Consider the following 20,509-nt stretch of genomic DNA (forward strand, 5'->3'; position numbering starts at 1 on the left):
CACTGGCTGTTTAGTTACTTGCACAGGCAGACAATATCTGGTACAGGCTGTATATGTTAAGCATTGGCTTAGTTGGTCCTTATGTTTTAAGAAAACATAAATGATGCAAAAAGTAAATGTTTATGGCATAGCTATCTATTACCAATAGATATCTATATATCTGTGTTGGGAATCAACATTATTTCCTCTGTGATAAAAGGTGCATGTACCTCCAGGGAACAACTTGCCCCAATTGGAATTTTTCATTGCTCTGGCTCTGTTCTCTTTTCTGGTTGAAGGCAGGTCAGTGCTGAAGCTGCGGAAGCTATAGAATTGTACTTCAGTCCAGCTTGCTGAAGAACCAGTGTACCTTTTGTGTGTTTTTTTTTCATTTGGATCATGGAAAAGAAAATGTGACCCCCTCCTTGTGACTGCCTTCTATGCTGGTTTTAGTTTCTCCTGTATCTTCATTTTCCTGACTGGGGAAGTGATGGTAAGGGAGTTATATTGTTAATGGCCACAGAACTAGCATTGTCTCTGAATCCCTGGGCATGATACATGCAGAGATGCACAGCCACCATTTACTTGCCACGATTTACTCCTTTGAATTTTGGCTAAGGTAGGGCTTGGAAAACACCGATACTTGGCAGCTACTTGTCAGGATGAGACTTTAGTTAATGAAAACAGTGAGAGCACCACTTAATATCTAAGCTGATTACCCTGGAGACAGATAGAGAGTAATAAATAGTATTTGGGTTTTTTTTATTCAATAAAAGCTTGAGTTATAAATATTCTCCATTTGTTTTCTATTTACAGATGTAAAATACTTTAGGATAGCCTACCCATCACCTATCATTCAACACCTCTATAAATGCAATGAAAACATAATTGTAAAATAAAATGTCTATTTCCGGCTCACAAACCCAATTTCCACACACTCACAGAATAAAATCAAAGGGACAGAAAGGAGAGAAAGAACAGGGAGGAAAGAAACGCAGTACAGCAGGCAACAATTCAGTATTTGCTACACAGTAGCAAAAGGAATGGGTAAAAAAATGCAGTCTGTTATGATGACAAGCTTTTCAAGACATTTGTTATAGACCAGCGTTGTCCAGTGCATTTCTGGAGGACGAGTTGAAATCCAAATTCATTTTCATTGTTTTCCTGCAGTTCCAGGCAACGCTTGGATTTTCGGTTCTGGATTGGGCCTCCCTGTAAGCGTGGGGGGAAAAAAGAAGTTTGGGTTAAACACTGTGATCACTCTGCATTGCTACTGCATGACAATATAAATTAGCATTCCAGTGTCCATCTACTGAAGTGCTACTTCCACTGCTTCTGTGGAAAAACTGGGGGCAAGATAGGCAGTGGGTTGGGTCTGTTGTGAATGTTCCTTTTGTCACAGGCTGGTTTAATCTGTAAGACAGTTTAGAATGGTTGCAATTGCTTGGTTAGCATTTCAGCAAATGGAATTTCTAGAATTAAGCTGCATTTCTGGCCATGCTCATTAACAGTGGGCCAAAAGCTTTCCTGTTTGCTTTACTTGCCTAGCTTAGTGGCTATGCTGCACCACTGAAACATGGAAAAAAAGGCAAAAAAAGGAATAATGTTTTGGCTGGGGGTGTCCCATATATAAAGTGCAAAAAAAAAAAAAAAAAAAAAAAAAAAGTTTGAATACTGAGATTAATGGTCTCTTATAAACTTTTGTCGTTAGTCATCGATATCTACTCTTCATTCGTTCATCATGAATGATACTGCCATGCTAAAAGCCCTTCTCTAGCTGCTACTTGGAATGAAAATAATCTTAAATAACTGAGGTTATCACACAGTTACCAATAGACATAAAGAACAATTAAATCATTTTTCTACATTTTTTCCTTTTAGCCCTTTTTAGTTTTTTTTTTTATTATTATTATTGGTTCTTTCATACTCTGTCCTATCTAATAATGGTAACTTGTACACATTATTGTCTGGGAAGTTTCTTCCAAGATAAACAGTAGAATAATTTGCACAGTAGTCTGAAATGCTGTGTCTGTCTCTAGAGGATCTTGGACTTGCAGAATAGAGAATTACCGGCTTAATCTGCAAATCAAAGAATGGAGGGTTAGTCAGTACAACTGCATTAGTACAGCTGAAGTATAGAAAGAATACCTCAGTATTTAATTGCTTACTCGTAAGTAGAGGAAACTGTATGATTGTGATTGTGATTTTAAAAAAAGAAAAAATGAAAACCCAAAAAAGCTGAACAGTTTGTGTCAGGTCTGTGTTAAAGAAAGTCATAAGCGTGAGAGATTTCTCTTCTAATCACAGGGATATTTGCTGTATCCAATAGAAATGCTGAATTTGGTCTTCAGAGAAGGCAGGTCATTCCATTCAGTACAGGTGCTCCATTCAGACAGGTGACCTGAGGAATGTCTTCTCCTCCCATTATATCAGTAATACATTTTGAGGACTTGTTAATGAGGTAGAAACAGGTTTGAAATTTCTAAGATCTAAATATGGCTTGGAGTAGGAGAGACCATATCAGGAATAATCTGTGACATTCAAAACATGAGGCTCCCATAGATTCTCCCTGGTAGGCCTACGTGCAGAATCCAATTTAAACTGACAAGCATACTGCAGCACTCTGTAGATCAGGATCTCTGTAATGAAATGCTGAGTGAACTGTATTTTCCCACTTCTCAATAAGAATTTATTGACGCCCTTACTAATAATGGTAGTTAAATGTGGGTGTATGGTGGCAGCATAAACTCTAAGACATCCATAAGCACTATAATTGTTTGAAATAGACAAATATTTTTGGACTAACTATAATAGGAAATCAGTTAAAGCTTTTTATACTCTCTTTGTTCACTCAACCTCTACTCAAGTGACTTTTTGGCCTTGTAAAGTTCACTGAAGTTGGTGAGTTTTTCAGTTGAATTCAAGGAGCTTTGAATGAGGTCCTACAGAGGTAAAACTCCAACATAATGAATATTTTCTTACTGTCAAAAATAAACTGCTGAAGATTTTTCTATATTTTCTTTTAATTTTAGGAAAGTGTACAGTCTCAATTTTAATGAAAACTGTTGATCATAATTTTCCCCCTGCACAGTCAGTGTTCCACGGCACTCAGGCAGACCACAAATGTGGAACTGGAGATCACAACTTTCTGCCTAAACCCCAAATTTAGATCAACTTCCTTGAGCTTCTAGCTGATGCTGGAGGTGCTTGTGTTTCTATCATTAAAGTTAACTAGTTCTGTACCTGTGCCAAGCATTTACACGTATCAATTAGTCATTTTCTCGGTCATGGTGTCTAAGGCATCCTCAGCTTAGCTTTTGAAAAAAGCTATGGAATGTCTTGTCAGAAAACTAACCAACTACGGGAGTTTGGGTCCCTTCCTTGCCCGCTTTTTGGATCTGTGATATGAATGTAGGTATGGTACTCCTAGATTTTGCCTGTCATTCCCAAGACATAGATTCACAAGCATAAGTGAAAGAACAGTATTCAGTTTCTCAGTTTCACCTAAAGTGCGACAGCTAAGCAGAAATCTGTTTGCTGGTAGACCTTCTCTCCTCTCTGTCCAATGCTGTGAAATGAATTCTGTGGTATCCATCCTGAGAATAGCTTTTAAGCCGATGAGTGAAACTAGTTAGAATGCTCACATCTGGCCTTAATATGTGGCATCCATCCCTTCAGCAGCTTCTTTTCAATAGAAACTAGTGACTTCAGACAGAAAAAGGTAGAGGCAGCTCTTTTTGATGAGCTGCAAAGTGCTCTGCAGTGGCTACTGAAAATCACTGTGCTGAGAATGTTGAAGCCTCCAGCATGGAACATAAAGAGACACCAAAATTAAGCGGTGGCTAATATGTGTGAGCTGAATGTTCTAGAGAGCAGACATGCTCTTCTGTAAGATGAGATGAGAGAAACGTAAAGGCTTAAGTTCCTTTAGAAATAGAACAATTCAGCTTGTAAGAGATGTGAGGTCTTTGCAGAACTATGGCTCAATCCCTCTAAGAGCTTGCAGACTATGCAGCTTTAGTTCCTTCCAGTTAAATGTATAAATAATTTTTCTGAAGTATACTGAGAAAGGTTTACATGTAAAATTACCTCTAATTAGACTATCTTTGTTTTTCCCCCCCTTCACATGGCTAATGCAAGCCTGCTATAGTGGTATTGCTCTATTATTTGTAGGGTAATGACAGCGCACCCACTATATATTGCAAGGTATATTAGCTAATTAATGAGCTGTATAATTCATTGAAGCACATGATAGAGCAACTCCACTGAAAGCAAGTATGCAAGCAACACTCAGCAAAAGCTAATACTACATCTTGCTACTCTGACTGGTTTGGCCTCTGAATTACAGTATTACTGAGCGGCTTCAGCAACCTGTCAGCATTGTGTTTGAACGCCCAGAATCAAACAGACATAAAGGTATTCCTTTAATTAATTATTTGTAACTAGTTAGTGAAACTTGCATAAAACTCTTCACAGTCATATTTATTGCTCAGCAAAATCCTCCCTTGTGATGCTAAATCTCAGAGTAATCAAGCATGGAGGTTGTCTGCCTGTCTAGCTCCCGTTTCCCATCCTAGCTATGAACTCTACTTTCCAAGCCAAATATTCGGTAGATAAGAATAATGTTTTTTAGGATACATAAAAAAAAATTGATTCTGTAGGCTGAAACTAGTTACAGAGAAATTCTGCTCAGCTGAAGAGAAGTAGATTTAGGATCATTGATGATGAGAGGCAGCACAAGGATGGAGAGTTTCAGGTGGATAAATAAACCCAGGTCAAGTATTTTATAAAAACAGATCGAGTGTGACAGCACTACTAAGTTTAACAGAAAAATGTGATGGGCTTTGCAGTGTGGGTTGAAGCAATCCCTGTGAGAAGTACAAATGCTCTCAACTCCTGGTAGCATTAGACACACATAAAACTGATTCAGTGGTCCATAAGCATACTTTTAATGTAAACACCATTTCACATCATGGCAAATAGCTGTTGGCTTGTCAGCTAACTTAGGGTTGCGTAACACATAGTGGAATGCAATAATACTTTTGACTTCCTTTAGAATTATTGTACTTCTCATGCCCAAAAGACTGCTAAGTCTTTCACCAAAGCAGAACTTATCCAGTACTACAATGTTTAGGAGTACCACGTGCTATATCTGCAAACTACAACAGTGTGCAGTACAGGGATGAGCCAACTTCTTCAGTCAGCTGGTCCCTGTGTAGCAGCTATAAATTCTAGCATGCTATTAGAAAGAGTACCATGTTGCAAGTATGTGCTTGTGTATTTCTATGTTAAAGATGGAGTGATAAAAACCATACAAAGTAATTAGTCTTTGCTGGACTGTACTACGTTTGTTTTCTTGTTATGTTTATTGTGTGGGGGTGGAGGCGTATGTCCCAGCATCCTCTTTCCTGTCCTTGGTCTGCAGAGCAGTAGAGGACCTGTAGAATATTGGTTGTTGTGGAACTAAGCTTAGTTGGAAGATTTCACAAAGTTTCCCTAGTAGTTGAACTGCTTGTGATTCAAAGAGCTACAAATGGGACAGAATATCAGCTTTCTCTGCAAATACACGACATGTTAAATGCGATGACTTTTGCAGAGATAGTGCTTGTGCAATCTAACCTGAACCTCCTGCCCCACCATACTATTGCTGCTGCAGCGTTAGCGTTACCTACCAAGTTACACTCAGAAAAACCCTTTAAAACAAAGCAAAGACTTCTCTGACTTCATAACAAGAAAAGTGCATGAGGAAATTTCTGTAACGTATACCTTGCCAAAAGTTCTGAAGTCTCATCTCACGCTTATTTATTTCTCATACTATGTGACAGGCCTATTTACTCAGACGCCATTGTACTACTCAAGGTGTAAAATTGTTCTGATTTCTGGCTGTTTTTAATTCAAATCTACCATTGTACTTACTCTCTCAATTAATTCTTTACAGCAAGAACTAAAAGCAAATTTCTGTTTGTTGTTATTCTGAAGTCTGATTGCCAGAGTTGTGTTTTCAGATATGGACAGAGAAACACAAGGCAGGAAGGAACAGAAATTCCGCTTCACATATTTTGGGTATTTTAAAGGAAGGATTCAAATGTCGGTACCTGACATCATTAGAGTGGAATAAGTAATTCACAGCAGTTAATTGATTTGGTTAATTTAGCCACTGCTTCTGCTTGACAAAGCTGCCAGATGTGATCTGTGATATTCAGGCTTTAAAATAGATTTGATGGGTTTCGTAATCCTCAGGTTCTTGTATTGAGTTTCATATAAAAAAAAAACAACAAGCAAAACATAGGGAAAACAGGAAAGTGAGCATACTGCTTCAGACTCAACCACTGCTTCGTAGCCTAGATAAAGTTCTTAGGTTTATACAGGGTTTTGTCACCTATAAAATGAGGGATATTAAATGAATGCTGTAGGATGTCAGCATTTCAGGATATCAGACTGACAGCTCTGTTTAACAATTTACTGTAAGGTATATCTATTTCTTACACTGTTTAAATCTACTTAGTCTACTGTGTGTGTGCGTGTGCGTCTATATATACACATACACAGAAAGTAAATTCAGTCTTGTATTTTATATATGCTACTAAGATCACTGCATATGTTAGTCTCTAATTTTCTATTGGTGCTTCAGTTGGTGTACTCAAATAATTGCAGGTAGAAGCTCTGAACTTAACTGCTTTGATACATTTGAAACAAAGAATTATGATGGGTGTATATTAAAATAGGTATCTGTTCCAAGCAATGCATCATCCTCTCGCTGGGTAAATTCTTAATGATTGTTAGTAAGCCAGGTTTAGCTTAAAATAATAATAATAATAATAATAATAATAATAATAATAATAAGTTGCTAGAGCTTTAGAAGTCATTTCATCTTTTTTGTGGACACTTTGGTATGAATGTTGCTGAAGTAAGAAAGTGTTGACAGGAAGAAGTCACCAATTAATGACATGGAGCACTATGTGAATTATCTGTATCTGTATGGCTTGGAAATATTGGATACTGAGTTTACAATTTCTACTTGATGGCTATATAAGGGAAATGAGTATATATACATAATGGTATATTTAGGTAATTGCTTCATTCCTTCTGAAATCAAAAGCAGTATGACAAATTTTGTGACTCTTTGGCCAGCAGGTGCTCTGTGAAGAAGTAGACAGATAACATTTGTTGTTCAGATCTTTCAAAATGAATACCAATTAAATATTCCTCAGCAATGAATTTGGTTAGTTGTTGCTCTTCAAAGAGACCTGTTTCCTGTTATATTTGCTTTGACTATCCTGAAAATAAGGTGTACTTAACTGGTATTACATGGGTGAAACACTATACGCAGAAACCTTAAACGTTAAGGAAGTATTGTCTATCTGCTATTTATGTCACTATTTACAATTAGGCAAAGGAGAAATTTTGCCAGACATTATTTTAAAATATGAATTTATTTTTTCAACCCCAACAAAAAATTATTTGCTGTATTTAATCTCATAAACTTTTTTCTTAAGAAAAAAAGTTTTTTTTTCTCCTCCAGCACTCATGCTGTATTGTCAGGCAGCCATCTGGGTACAGGTCTTACATCCATGGTACCGAGGAGTCAGTGTTATGAAACATCCTCTGAAAATGCATCATGCAGCAGTTACATCAATTTAATCAATTTACGTCACGTTTTGTTGTGTTTTACTACTGAGACTTCTAACTGTTCAGTTTTTATATAACCATAAATGCTAGATTTTCATATTGCTGTAACAAATTTTTACTACTGCAGCTGTGACAAATGAAATGATGCAGCCTTATCTGCACATCCAAACTACATTTTAGTAACTAGTGGACTCTGTGATCGTTTTCCATTTTGTTTAAACTAGATTGGTTGCATGAATGTATAGGAGTCCAAGCACAACTATTTAAACGTGGATGTGGAAATACACCATCTTGTTAATTAAAGTATTTAAATAAGAGCAATTAAACTTGGCAGGAGGAAACGCAGCGTCATACAGAGAATGTAATTGGAATGGAAAACAAATCGCAGAAAAAACAGCATAAGAATCAGAAACAGAATGTATAGATTTAAGCCTGCCAGTAATATTTTGCAGGCATAAATCAAACTGCATCACAACATATTATGAAGACCCATCGTTAATAATTAGATTTAGAAAATACTGCAGAAAAATATATTCAAGCCCTGACTGAAACACTTTAAGCTCTTTAAGATGTGATAATTGAAAATTAATTTCACTATAGCAAATGGTGATAAAACTAAGCAAATTGAAGCAGGCTTTGGATAGAATACGTTACCTAGACTGGAAAGATCTTTAGAGATTTTTCAGAAAGTAAAAACATGTCTTTTTTGTCAGTAGTGGCCAGGAAATCTTTCTGTCATACCAGAAAAATAGGTGGCCGAAACACTAACTGTAGGTATTTATTTTTTTAAACACGGGAAAGCATTGAATAATTAATGAAAAATAGTAAAAAAAAAAAAAAAAAAGAGGGTGGTTGAAAAACAGTCTTAACAATTGCAGCAAAATGCAGGTTTTATAGCTGAAAATAGTTTGGCTTGGTTTTGGCAACAACTCCCAGTGATGATATATTTGCATTGATTGTTAGATAGTTGGGATTATCTAATAACAGTGTAGAAAAGGAAGAACTAACCTATGCTATTGATAATGAAGAGCATCACACCTGTGAATACAGCTGCTGTCCTGAATAACAAGTTGATAGGACAATTCATTTAGAAATAAATTGGATGCCTTTTTGAGAGCTGAGAGTCATAAAAGCTGACAGCAGTAAGCTCCAGGATGACATGCTGGTGGGGCATGTTGGCATCTGCTGAATGGTGAGGAATTTAAAAATATACTAAATGAAGTAAAAATTAGATTTTTTTTTTTTTAGTATGTAAATGAAAATAGTGGTATCTGATGTCTGTGCTGGAAAGCTGTGGGAACCTGGTAAATAACCTCTCTAAGGAAAAATGACTGTTAGAACTAATAATGTGCAACTATTGTGACTTCTGTGAATTTAGGAAACCTATCCAATTAATTGCCACAGGCATCAGTGCTCAGTGACTGACTAGACTTTATTTTTAATGGTCTGGGTTACTTTTAAGAGCACTGATAAAAACATTTTTATAGGCACAATGAGATCATCATTTGGACAAAACAAATGGGAGCCTTCATGAAGGGAGCACATCAGGGATCAGAAGTTACTCCCCCTCACAGTGCTACAGTGAGCTTCTGGCTCTGAAGAGAGTTCTTTTCTGGGAAACAGCAAGCATTGATCACTGCTGGAGGCAGTTTGCTGGACAAGGTAATTAATCTAGTTAATTAATTTTCTGATCTCTGATGTGTATTTCTAGGTTCTGCCTTTTTGTTCGATTTTGAAGAATTCATCATTTGCATAGATGTTGCTTTCTAAGGCCCTTTCCATGTTGCTAACTTGTGGAAAATGCTTGTTAACATCTCTTCCCTCCCAGTTACTGAGTGCACAAGATGCAGTGTGACGTTGCTAATGGAAAAAACCCTTTCACAGCATGCCACTGAAGGTCATCCTTGGGAGCACCTTACTACCTCTCGTTCTTTCTCCATTTCTCCATGTGGATGAAAATGTTCTAACAGCATAAAAAGGAAATAATGTCAAGATGAAAAGTTCACATTACTACCACTAGCTTTAGCATACGGAGATAACTAGTTAATCATCATAAACCAAATGAGAAATTCAACGCTGTTAGAAACCCCCAAGATTTTTTTTATCTTTTCCCTTGGAAAGAGATATTTGCCCTAGGCAATGTGCTGGGATGCCTATGATTTAGAGTAACTAAAACAGGAGAAAAAAGGAATTCCTGTTTTTCTCTTTTTATTTTTAAGATGCAATTCTTACTCAAATATGACCTGTTCAGGAAAAAAAGAAAAAAATTGAATGAGATTTTATTTTCTTTATGGATGGTGATATTTCACTGGTTTGGGTTTTCTAATGTGAACCCACAGTGTTCAGGGCTTTGTAACTCATTTCTACCCAGAAACGGAACTGTCTGCATTGTCATTGTATGCTTATAATTAAAGCAATGTCTAGAAACCAGGAAATAAATTGAGTGCCAAGTGAAGAAAATTAAGAAATGAATTTACACTAGTATTTCAATTGATCTGTGTATTCTAACATGGGAATTTAGGTTCCAGAAACCAGGAAGTGATTGGTTCAATAATGCAGAGGAAGAAGCTAGAATGGAGATCAGACCCCAAGAAATCCAGCCACTTCGCTGGGTAAATATGCGTTGGTTATCAGTAAAATTGTACAAAGCATTAGAGGCTTGATCATTCTCTTGCACATCTGTAATGGACCCTGCTGAAACCTTCTGCATTTTTTGGAGAGCCTATCTGGATGTCAGAAACTAGGAATATTGGGTTGGACTAGAACAAATAATTTTTTGGTAAATAACAGTGGTGTTGAATATTAACATGCTAAATATGCAAATAGGCTATCTGTTTTCAAGGAAAAACACAGTATGTGTTAGCTTTCTTTTAAATTAATTCAGCCCAAGCATCTTTAGAGCTTAAATGTAGTTCTCAAGAGAGTAAATACTGCATAATGTGATACGCTGGAAAAGACTTGAAATGCACCTACTAAAAGCTCCTTTTACTGTTGCAGTCACAAAAACTTCTGAGTGGCAAGTTCTACACCTAATTTGCAAAGACTTCAGCTTGCTGCTGAAAAATTACTCCAAATAGAAGGCTAAATATAAAGAAACAAAACCTCTTCTGTGAACTGCATCAACACTGCAAGGAGATTTAATACCATTTCAGCCTGGAGGAGGCTCAGGGGAGACTGCATTGCTCTCTTTAACTTCCTGAAGGAAGGTTGTAGTGAGCTGGGGGTCGGCCTCTTCTCTCGTGTCATTAGTGATAGGACCAGGGGGAATGGCTTCAAGCTACGGCAGGGGAGATTCAGGCTGGACATGAGGAAGTATTACTTTTCAGAAAGGGTGGTCAGGCACTGGAATGGACTGCCCAGGGAGGTGGTGGAGTCACCGAGCCTGGGGGTGTTCAAGGAAAGGCTGGATGTTGTGTTGAGGGACATGGTTTAGTGGGAGCTATTGGGAATAGGTGAACGGTTGGACTGGGTGATCTTTTAGGTCTTTTCCAACCTTGGTGATTCTATGATTCATTTACTAAAACACAGCATTATTTATATTTTTTTTCTGAATGTGACTCTTTACCCTATACATGTTTGTATTTTACCTGAAATCAAGGATTCAAAATAGAATACTTTCAGGTTTTTATATTTCTGAATAATTATATTCTGCATACATAGGACTGAATAGTTTTTAGGATTAAAGCAAGACATAATACAAGAAGTCCTGTTCTAGTGTGTTGGTTTAGTTAATTGAATAATTTAAGCATCTGGTTTTTCTTTATCTCTCCTGCAATATCAAACTCTTTTATTTTTTTAAATAAGATCACAATAACTTTGTGTCCTGAGCTGCCAGGCATTTACCACTACATAATTATATAGCTGCATAGTAATATAGCATGTCTTAATATGGCATATGCAAATTGAGTGTATTTGCATCCTGTGGGGTTTTGAAGTACAGAAGAAATTTAAAATCTTGATAAATTAATCATTTTGTTTTCTATCATACGGCCCTGATAATGGAAAAATCTAAAGAATTTCTGAGGGGTATTTGTTTCCCTAGATACAGCACTACTGCTGTTAATCCCTGTTGTACAAAGACGTCCTTGACTAATACATATAGATTGAAAATTGGGAGTGGACATCAGAAGAAAACTGTGAACTGTTTAACATCAATAACTCCTACTTTATAAACTAGGGGCATATGAAATATGAACTAAGCTAACTCTGTACATAAGCTTCCCATTTAATTCTGTGTGCAGTCTGTACTCCACATTGTTACAGATGTGGTTGTGGGTAATTATTCTAGCTAGTGGTAGTATTGCACATCTTCTTATATCATGAGATAAAGGCCAGCAAGAAAATGGAGAAAAGCTCTCCAGAAAATGCCAACGTCTGTAAGATGAACAAGATGGAAACACTTTCAGTAATTTTAAGGTACATTCTTTCTTTACAGAGCTACACTGAATATCTATTAATCTATAGAATTTCTATTATCTGTTCAACATCTATTTAAATATGATGTGGAATGCTATAAGAATTGAATACATCATTTGCTCCTTCTATCTTCTATTTATCTTCCCACTATAGCTTTTGAAAATTATTACATGGCAACTACAGTTATCAGCCACAGATTTTACTTACAGCCTCTCAAGATGGCATAAACCACTTTCTCTGAATGGGAAAATTTTCTGCAGCATGCTCTTGCACTGCCTGGAATTGCACTTCTTCATTACACGTAAAAGCAATGCAAGTATTGCAGGAAGTTGTAATTTCTAGTGGATATAAATACAGGACAGTGCTGAGCATGTGCTCTTGCACAGCTTCTCCTTCCCAGGAGTCTGTGATGACTTGCCCATCCATATAGGTTGAACCTCTGCTCACCTTTATGTAGCTGGAAATTAAATTAGCAGAGCCTGCTGTACTGAAAAGAATTCAATGTGGAACAGCCTTAGAACTATTTGTTCTATTCAACTCTGCCTCACATCCTTTCTCATAACTCTTTTCTACATAGCCCTCTCTTGACATGCTTCTCACAACAGCAAATAATGACGGCATGGCCAGTCTGGTTAGAAGGATAAAAACCAGTTCCAACCCCACTCACCTAAAGCTAAATATGCAGTTCATTAAGATACTGCAAGTTAGGGAGCAACTGTGGAAAAATATATTCCTTATGCCTTTGTTATACTGCTGGAGGGGCCCTAGTGTGCCATTAGTGTACTTTCTCAATTTTCTACGTGTGTAACTGTTGTCACCCAGGTGATGTATTCAGAGATAAATTTCATGTTGTGTTACAACTGCCTTTCTATCTGCAATAAATCTGAGAAATCAGACTAGGAACTGAGGAATTTCTTAAAAACAAATGCCTGGCTCCAGCATTTAAAATAAACTATTTCTCAGTACAAATAAAAAAGTTAATGGTATCAGATGACTGGTTCAGAATGGCACAATTTTGGCCTTATGTGCTTTTCACTGAAAAGTGTCTCAAGGACTTAAACACCTAGGGACATCAGCCTGCATGACCTACATTTCAGAGTACCTTGTCTGTCACAGGATAGACAACATAAGACAATTGGTGCAGCAGCAGTCGCAAGGATGGCAGATTTACTTAGTGTGTGGGCAGCAACTGTTGTGGACTGTAGGTTTGGACGCTCCCTGCAAGTACTGATTTACAAGGGGGAGACGGCTGCTGCCAGCACGCTGCATGTGCACCTGCTCCTTGCCATAAAGAGCTCACAGGCTACGAGCAGGATTGTTTAGTGCCAGGATGGTGTCACAACCACGGCCTTCAAACCAGGTATCATCCCAGAGTGACTGCAGTAATTACAGTAAGTAAATCTAGAAAATACTGTCATGAATAATACTGAATAGAGAACACTAAGTAGCAATTTAGTTTTTGTTTTCTTAATAGTTCTTGATGCCAGAACAGGCTTCTTGATACCATGTATAAATTTACATTGCAGTAGAATTCCCACCTCTTTGCTTCCATGTAATTCTCGCCCATAACCTCACTGCTGTGTCATTTCTGGTGATCACTCATCTGTTTGCTAAAAGACCTAGTTTTGTTCTGATTAAATGGAAAAGTGGTGAGACACATGGAACTAGGTGAACTGTCAAACCCCACTAAAACTTACAGCATGAAAGTGTTCCCCAAATAAGCACTTCCCTAGGAGGAAGAGACTTAACAGACAACATCAACAACAGAATTCTTGAACACTACCCAGTTGATGAGAGTCTGTTTAGGGCTATCTCATATAATTTGGCATAATTGCAGTTATAAACACTTGAAGAAGCCTTGGAAGCACAAATGTCACTGAAGCTTACGTTGTATTGGATCTTGTTGCATTTAGCAGCTGTACAAAGCTGCAGAGCATGGAAATTTGCTCAGATGGATCCTGAGTATACAAACACAGACCACAAGCTTTGAATGCTCAATACAATTTTCTTCTGTACAGACAAGCTACCACAAAGTCTCCCAAAGGCTCCTGTCCAGTCACCCAGCATGAAGTACCTTATCTGAAAAAATGCATTTTTCAAAAAGCTATACATCCTTCTATCAGATTTCCTCAGATCATTGCTTCACCATGGACTATCACAGTACCTCTCAGAATATTGAGTATACTTTGTAGGAAAACAAGAAAGTATCCTCATTCAAATTTTAAGATACATGTCTGGAATGCAAGGCAAATACTGACTTTTTGTGCTGATGAGGGAAATTTAGATCAGTTGGTTTATCCTGCTCTTGTTTGAAAGTCAGAGAGACTTTCTCATTTTCTTTCTGACTCATTCTCCACTTGCACTGCTGTAGTTTCAAAATTATCTATAGTATAAATGTTATTAATAACATTTGTCTGACTAGACAATCAGCAGAAGTTAAAGCATGCTTACAGATAGGAGACGGTGCTATAAACAGCTACTGCCAGCATCTACATTTTAATTTTTTCACAAATTTCAAGACTACAATCAACAGCAATACTTACAGTCCTGCTTATTTTCAGTTGTTCTGCTCATTGCATAATAGGGAACAGAAATACTGAAGCTTTCAAAATGTAATAAAATAACCTATTCTTTTCAGGCATCTTCCAGAGCATTCACAGAAATGCTTCCTTTCCCCAGACCAACCTAGAACTTTTCAAATAGAATTCATCAAGTGATTATTCTCACTGGTTTTCTTTTGGCTTACAGCGTACACCAGAGGCTGTGTACTGTGCTGTATGTTGAGAAACAACAGCATTTTAATTAGCAGGAGTATTAACAAAATCCTTTTTGAACATCAAACAATTATTTCATTTGTCTCTTTATTTATCATAAGGAAACAACTAATTAACTTTCACTTCTGGGCAGTATTTTTTTTGTAGAAGATTTAAGCACCATCTACAGAATTTAGTTTCATCTCCCACAGCAGGTGCAATGCTATTAAATGGAGTTACAGACAGAAGACTTTTTTTCATTAGTTAAATTATTACATCCTACTACTGCACACCGAATGAGCTCTAATGTACTTAGTGTGACAAAATGGCAGCAGTGTCCTGGAGTAGAAACCCTTCGCTGTCACTAATCAGCAATCATACTGAATATGTAGACACTACTGAAAAATGTTACTGAAAGGCTATCTAAAGAAATACGTTAATTCCACAATCAAAAAATGGTACCAAAAAATCAGGTACAGATACAGCCATTTTTTAGTGAAACATCCCCACCTTACCCTGATTCTGTGGTAAGATAATTGTTAAAATTTGAGAGAAGAAATGAATGAAACTTTGCCCTTAAGAGAACAGATGTGAAAGCTGGGATATCTATCCAGATAAGGCGTTCAAAGTCTGCTACATGAGAGCTCTCTTTTAAAGACAAATATCTGAGTCATGTTCAAGTATAAGCACAAACTATGTTATAGTATGCTTTACTGATCACCATCCAAATGATCTTTGCACAATTAATATACAGAGGTTAAACTGTACTACCAATGTCCCAATATACTAAGTAATAACTCATTAAATCTAAGAAAAAAAACTAATTGGCTAGCAAAAAATACCTTTGTTACAGAAGACATTAAATGCAAGGATAACAATTTTCATAATGTTGAGCCTCAGCGTAAGGGCTTAAATATCACTATGTAGGTTTTGTTGAGAAAAGAGAGCTGCGCCATGTTTCACAGAAAAGGAGCCCTCAACCAGGTGCATACAGTCAAAACCGGAGAGGAGAAAATGTGACTATTCAAACTATTTAGCTATTGAATTTTCTCCAGCAACTAAATCTAGTATTTGTTTTTAGAGAATACTGTAATCTCATTTTATTTGTCGTAAGAAACTGATATGACAGTACCTGATGTGCTAACTCTTAGTTCTTACCTTTAGAAAGTCTCACCTTGTTTTAAAAGATCAAATTTGAGTATCTTCAGCTTCTAGCCGATGGAACCTGTTTTGTCTTCAGGATAACCTGTCTCCTGTGGAAATGCTGATGTGGTTTTGAGTCACCCTGCCACATCCTCTTAGCTAAACTATCATGCTCTGTACGCATTAAATCACAAAGCATGTTCCAGCCACAGAACTAGTGGAACTTTTTCTTACAGTTCTCCCTTATATTTCTAAATCATCTGTGAAGTGTGGGCTTCAAGCCCGGGCTCAGAGTCTCACCATTCCCATCACTGTGAAATCACTTCTCAGATTTTACGTGCTTTTTTTTTTTTTTTTTTTTTTTTAAATATAAAGCAACAAAAAAAAAAAAGAAAAAAAAAGGAATTGCAAAATTTTCTCTTGACAAGATGATCAACTGCAACCCACTCTCTCCTTTTGAGGAGTTGCTACTTCCAAAAAAAAAAAACAAAAACAAACCAAAGCATTTGAATGCTTTACCTTTCCCCTTCTTAAAATAGATTAGCTTGCATTTGACTTTACAAAATCACTTATTTTTAGATTGGGATCATTCTATAACAGTAACCATCTTAGAAGTTTATTAGTAAATAATCCACTGACTTCTCTAGAAATATAATAAAAGTTTTGTATCCTGTTGAGAGTTAACATAGAAATTAAACGTAAACGCAGCTTGCCCACACTGTGCAAAAAAGCCCAACCAAACAAGGATGCTTCTGGTTTGTTGGTAAACTGATTACTCACCTTTCATATACAGAAACACAGTTTTCTGAACCTTCTGTAACGTTTGCTGAATAAGAATTACCTGAGTAAACTGCCAGTAAAGCTTCATTCTCTTGGCTTTGGCGTAATTGCATTCAATGAGCCTGGGCCTGCTGTTCACATCCACCAGGCATCTGTTGTCATCATCGTCAATAGTGGGACTCAAAACACCCACATGGAGCTGCTGATTGCTTGTGTAATAAACATTCTGCAAGAGGAAACACAAACTTGATTTGTGGCCTCTAAAAAGAAGCAGCACTTTCACCAAAAAACACGTGGCAAATATAAACGTGCTGAATAGCAGTAGGCTGACCCTATGGTTACTTTTAAATTGTTTCCATTCATACAGGAGGCAACATAACATTTTAAAATTAACAGTTAACTAACAAACATGGTTGGTAATAGTTAATTACTGAATTTAGTCTCCTATTCAGTCTTGTTTGGTCTGAGCAGATCCTGCAGGGCAGAAGCAAAATGATAGCCCTGACTGGGTGAACTACCTAAATCTGTTTGTTAGCAAAACTTTACAGAAATAGGACAACTGAATGTAATCGTGCTCAGTAGAAATAATAAGCAGGTTGCCATTTACCTTTCAGAGAGCTCAATATACCCACTAAGATCACTTCACTTATCAGTGGCGACCAGTTTAGAAAAAGAAGTGTGAAATTCTCAAATACTATGGGGACAGGCATCTTTCAGTTTATAATCAGCATGTAAAATAAACTCAAACTGAAGCTGACTGAAATGGTTATTCCTTCTAACTGAGCTATTTCAGGATATTTCTTTGCTTATCAAATACTATGGATAATATTATATTACTATAAATATAATTACTGTATATCATAGTATTACTGTATATTATAGCATCTTATCCAATAATATCACATCTTCCAGAATAGAGCCCATTATGCACAGTATTATCATTACTATGTTTATCCGATATCTGTACCACATTATAAGCACCCATCTTGTCAAAATTCTGCTTCAGCTGCTAATGATAAGTAATGATAATGGTAAGATATCAGTTTGTGTAGCTCACCAGACAGCTTTTCTGAAAACTATGAACAACCCCCAGCTCGTTTATCCCATCCCCAGAACAGGAGAGTACCCGAGTTACCATCTCACAATGTACTTGTTAGGTATACATGCGTGACTTTCTTTTAATCATCTTTTAAACTGGCCTACAGGTAAAAGTATCACATATAAAAACCATGCTTGCATTTTCTTATTTTCTATGTCGCCCTATAAAAACGAGTTTTTATTTGTAATTTAAATATGTTTTTATAAAGATGAATGTCCATAGCAGCACTTACTCAAGCTTTTAACAAATATTATTAATTATGCCAGCCAGTCTTCAGTACAAAATGGATAACAAAGCATTTTTGTTTCAAAATCTTCAGAAGACACAGGCAAAACACCTTACCAGCAATTCTGCTCCTAAAATACTGCAGCCTCATCATCAACTAAACCAACAGGATAGAAATGTTGAGATAACCCAGAAAAGTAGTAATTTTTGAACAATCACTTCAGTGCTAATTAGAGTGACTTTGAAATTTTGACTCAGACTTTGAGTTTTGTTCCGCTAGAACGGCGAATGTCTCAGTAGTCACTGTTCAAGGCACTGGAAACTCAGTAGCTAAAAATGTGCTTATTTCCACTGAAGTTAAAAATACTGGCTGTCTGCAGATGGAGACAGTCAAAGGGTCTTTGCACTTTTACTCAGGAAATGAAAGCCTCAGCCAAATACAATCACACACCAGCAGCACACACACACACACATTCCCTGCAGAGCTGCTGAATTTCCACAGAAATAACCTTGTTTTGCTACAGGTATCAGAGCAGATAATAATAAAATAAATAAAAACAACAGCAACAACAACAAAAAAAACCCCCACAAAAATAAAACAATAACACAAAAAAACCCAATTCTCTAATCTGTAATAAAATAAGCTTCCTCCTTATATTGCATTAATCAGCTACAACCCACAGCACTCTGCTATCTGTTTTTTTACCCCGTAATAGTACTGATGCACTATGCTATGTCTCCTGGGCAATGGGAAGGAAGCACCATTTTCAGGAAGTCAGGTAGGTCAAGAAAAGTGAAACTGCAAGGATTCAGTGTTCCCATCAGTTATAAACTCACAGGATTTGTGATTAGACAGGTGTCAGAGCCAAAACACAGCCTGAGTCTTACATGCTTGCACAGCTTTGACCACAGTCCCCCCAGGTGCTTTCAAGGTGGAAGAGTGTAGTTTACACACTGACAGGTTGGCTCTGGAGGCTGCTGCTTCCTTCCTGTGTTCCCTCCCCACTCAGCAGGTCCAGCTGCCTTCTAGAAACATCCTCAGGAAGCCTAGGCTGGCAGCACATTAAAGTAGTGCAAAAGAATTTGTTCAAAACAAAGATTTGGTGTTATTAGTGTAAAGGTTTGCAGCAAGTAAGGGATTAAATTAGTAGAAGCCTACATACCTGGTGCTGAAGAAAAGTACATCAGTTGCCTTCAAAGCTTGACATATATCTCTGCCAAAATCTTTCTGTTTCACTTTCTTGTGGTTTTTTTTTGTTTGTTTGTTTGTTTTTTAAATTTCAGTACAGCTTCATAACTGAATATAACTATTTTTTCTCCAGACAGTAAGAGTTGGTATAGGGGGGTTTTGTTGTTGTTGTTTTTATTTTTTTTCTGAAAAAGCTTTTCCTGCAATTTTCCTCATGCTTTGAAAACTGTATCTTCCAGCTAAAGGACCAGTTGTTCCTTAGTGACTTTTAGGAATATAAAGAAGGCTATTCTGGGCTCAGTGCTTCAGTTTCTGTTTTTATACCACCTGTTACACTCTCTGAGTATCCATATTAAGATAAAATAAATAAGACAAGCAAACAGTGATTGGTATCACATTATTAGGACTAATGAAATATTTCCCAGGTTCTCATAAGGTCAAGAGACAATTTTAGTCATGGTATGTTTGTTATCTGTTCTAAATATTTTCTGTCAAAAAAGACAGCTGAAATACGAAAACACAAATGAGAGGTAGTTAGCAGCTAGTTAACAGCTGCACAGCCTTGGACTCTCAAGACATCCTCATTTCAGGTGAACTGATTTGCTGTAAACCGTATCAGAAAATTCACTTTACAATGCTACAGTGAAAACAAAAATTTGTATACACTTCTGCTACTCAAACCAGCTCCAGAATAAAGGAGAAGAAGCTCCATCCTTTATTTACCACTGGACCAAGCACATCCTTGCTCATTTTGGGTGAAATTAAGAATTTCATCCCTCTTGATGCAAACTCATGTGCAAATCAGCATGGAAGAGCAATAGAAGAGCTCATGCCTGGAGTTGCAGTCTCCCCCGCTTAATTATTGTATTCAGAGCAAAAGTTCATTTAACTCTTCTGTTCTACTTCATCTCCTCCTTGACAAACTCTGCTTTCAAATCTTAACATCTCACTCGTGCAGCCAGTCACCTAACTGCCAAAAAAATTCACCCTGTGCTAAGCTACACTCACCAGGAAACACAAGTGCACAGCACGTGCATGTGCTGGAGAAATAACGTGGCCAGAGCAAAAAGCAGATCTATGTAAGAATGCTCAACATTAGACAAAACAATTCATGATTTACAAAGGTTAGAGCTGGCATAATGCCCACTGAATCTAGCCAACACATCTGACTGTAAATACCTCTTTGCTGATGTTAAAGCTTGTCTGACTAGATTTGGCTACTTCTGTTTACATGGCAGAACCATACAAAGCACGCTTGTGAAAACCCCAGGTAGCTCTGCAGTTCCATCATGAGGC

The 20,509-nt window shown here is 37.1% G+C and overlaps 1 protein-coding gene across 2 annotated transcripts in view; it reads right to left on the reverse strand.

Annotated features, from left to right (window-relative positions):
* Nucleotides 1-724: 724 nt before the first annotated feature.
* Nucleotides 725-20,509, reverse strand: part of GALNT18 (polypeptide N-acetylgalactosaminyltransferase 18) — a 208,817-nt gene continuing 189,032 nt past the window's right edge. For both annotated transcript variants that reach the window (XM_042882083.1, XM_042882084.1), the window contains 2 exons: nt 16,762-16,926; nt 725-1,191 (listed from right to left, as the gene is read on the reverse strand). In XM_042882083.1, coding sequence (XP_042738017.1) covers nt 1,045-1,191; nt 16,762-16,926 — 312 coding nt within the window. In that variant the 3' untranslated portion in view covers nt 725-1,044. The remainder of the gene's footprint in view (nt 1,192-16,761; nt 16,927-20,509) is intronic.

Source organism: Lagopus leucura, unplaced genomic scaffold (assembly GCF_019238085.1).
Source record: "Lagopus leucura isolate 7727_CA_CO unplaced genomic scaffold, USGS_WTPT01 Super-Scaffold_100033, whole genome shotgun sequence".
NCBI classification, from domain to species: Eukaryota; Metazoa; Chordata; class Aves; order Galliformes; family Phasianidae; genus Lagopus; species Lagopus leucura.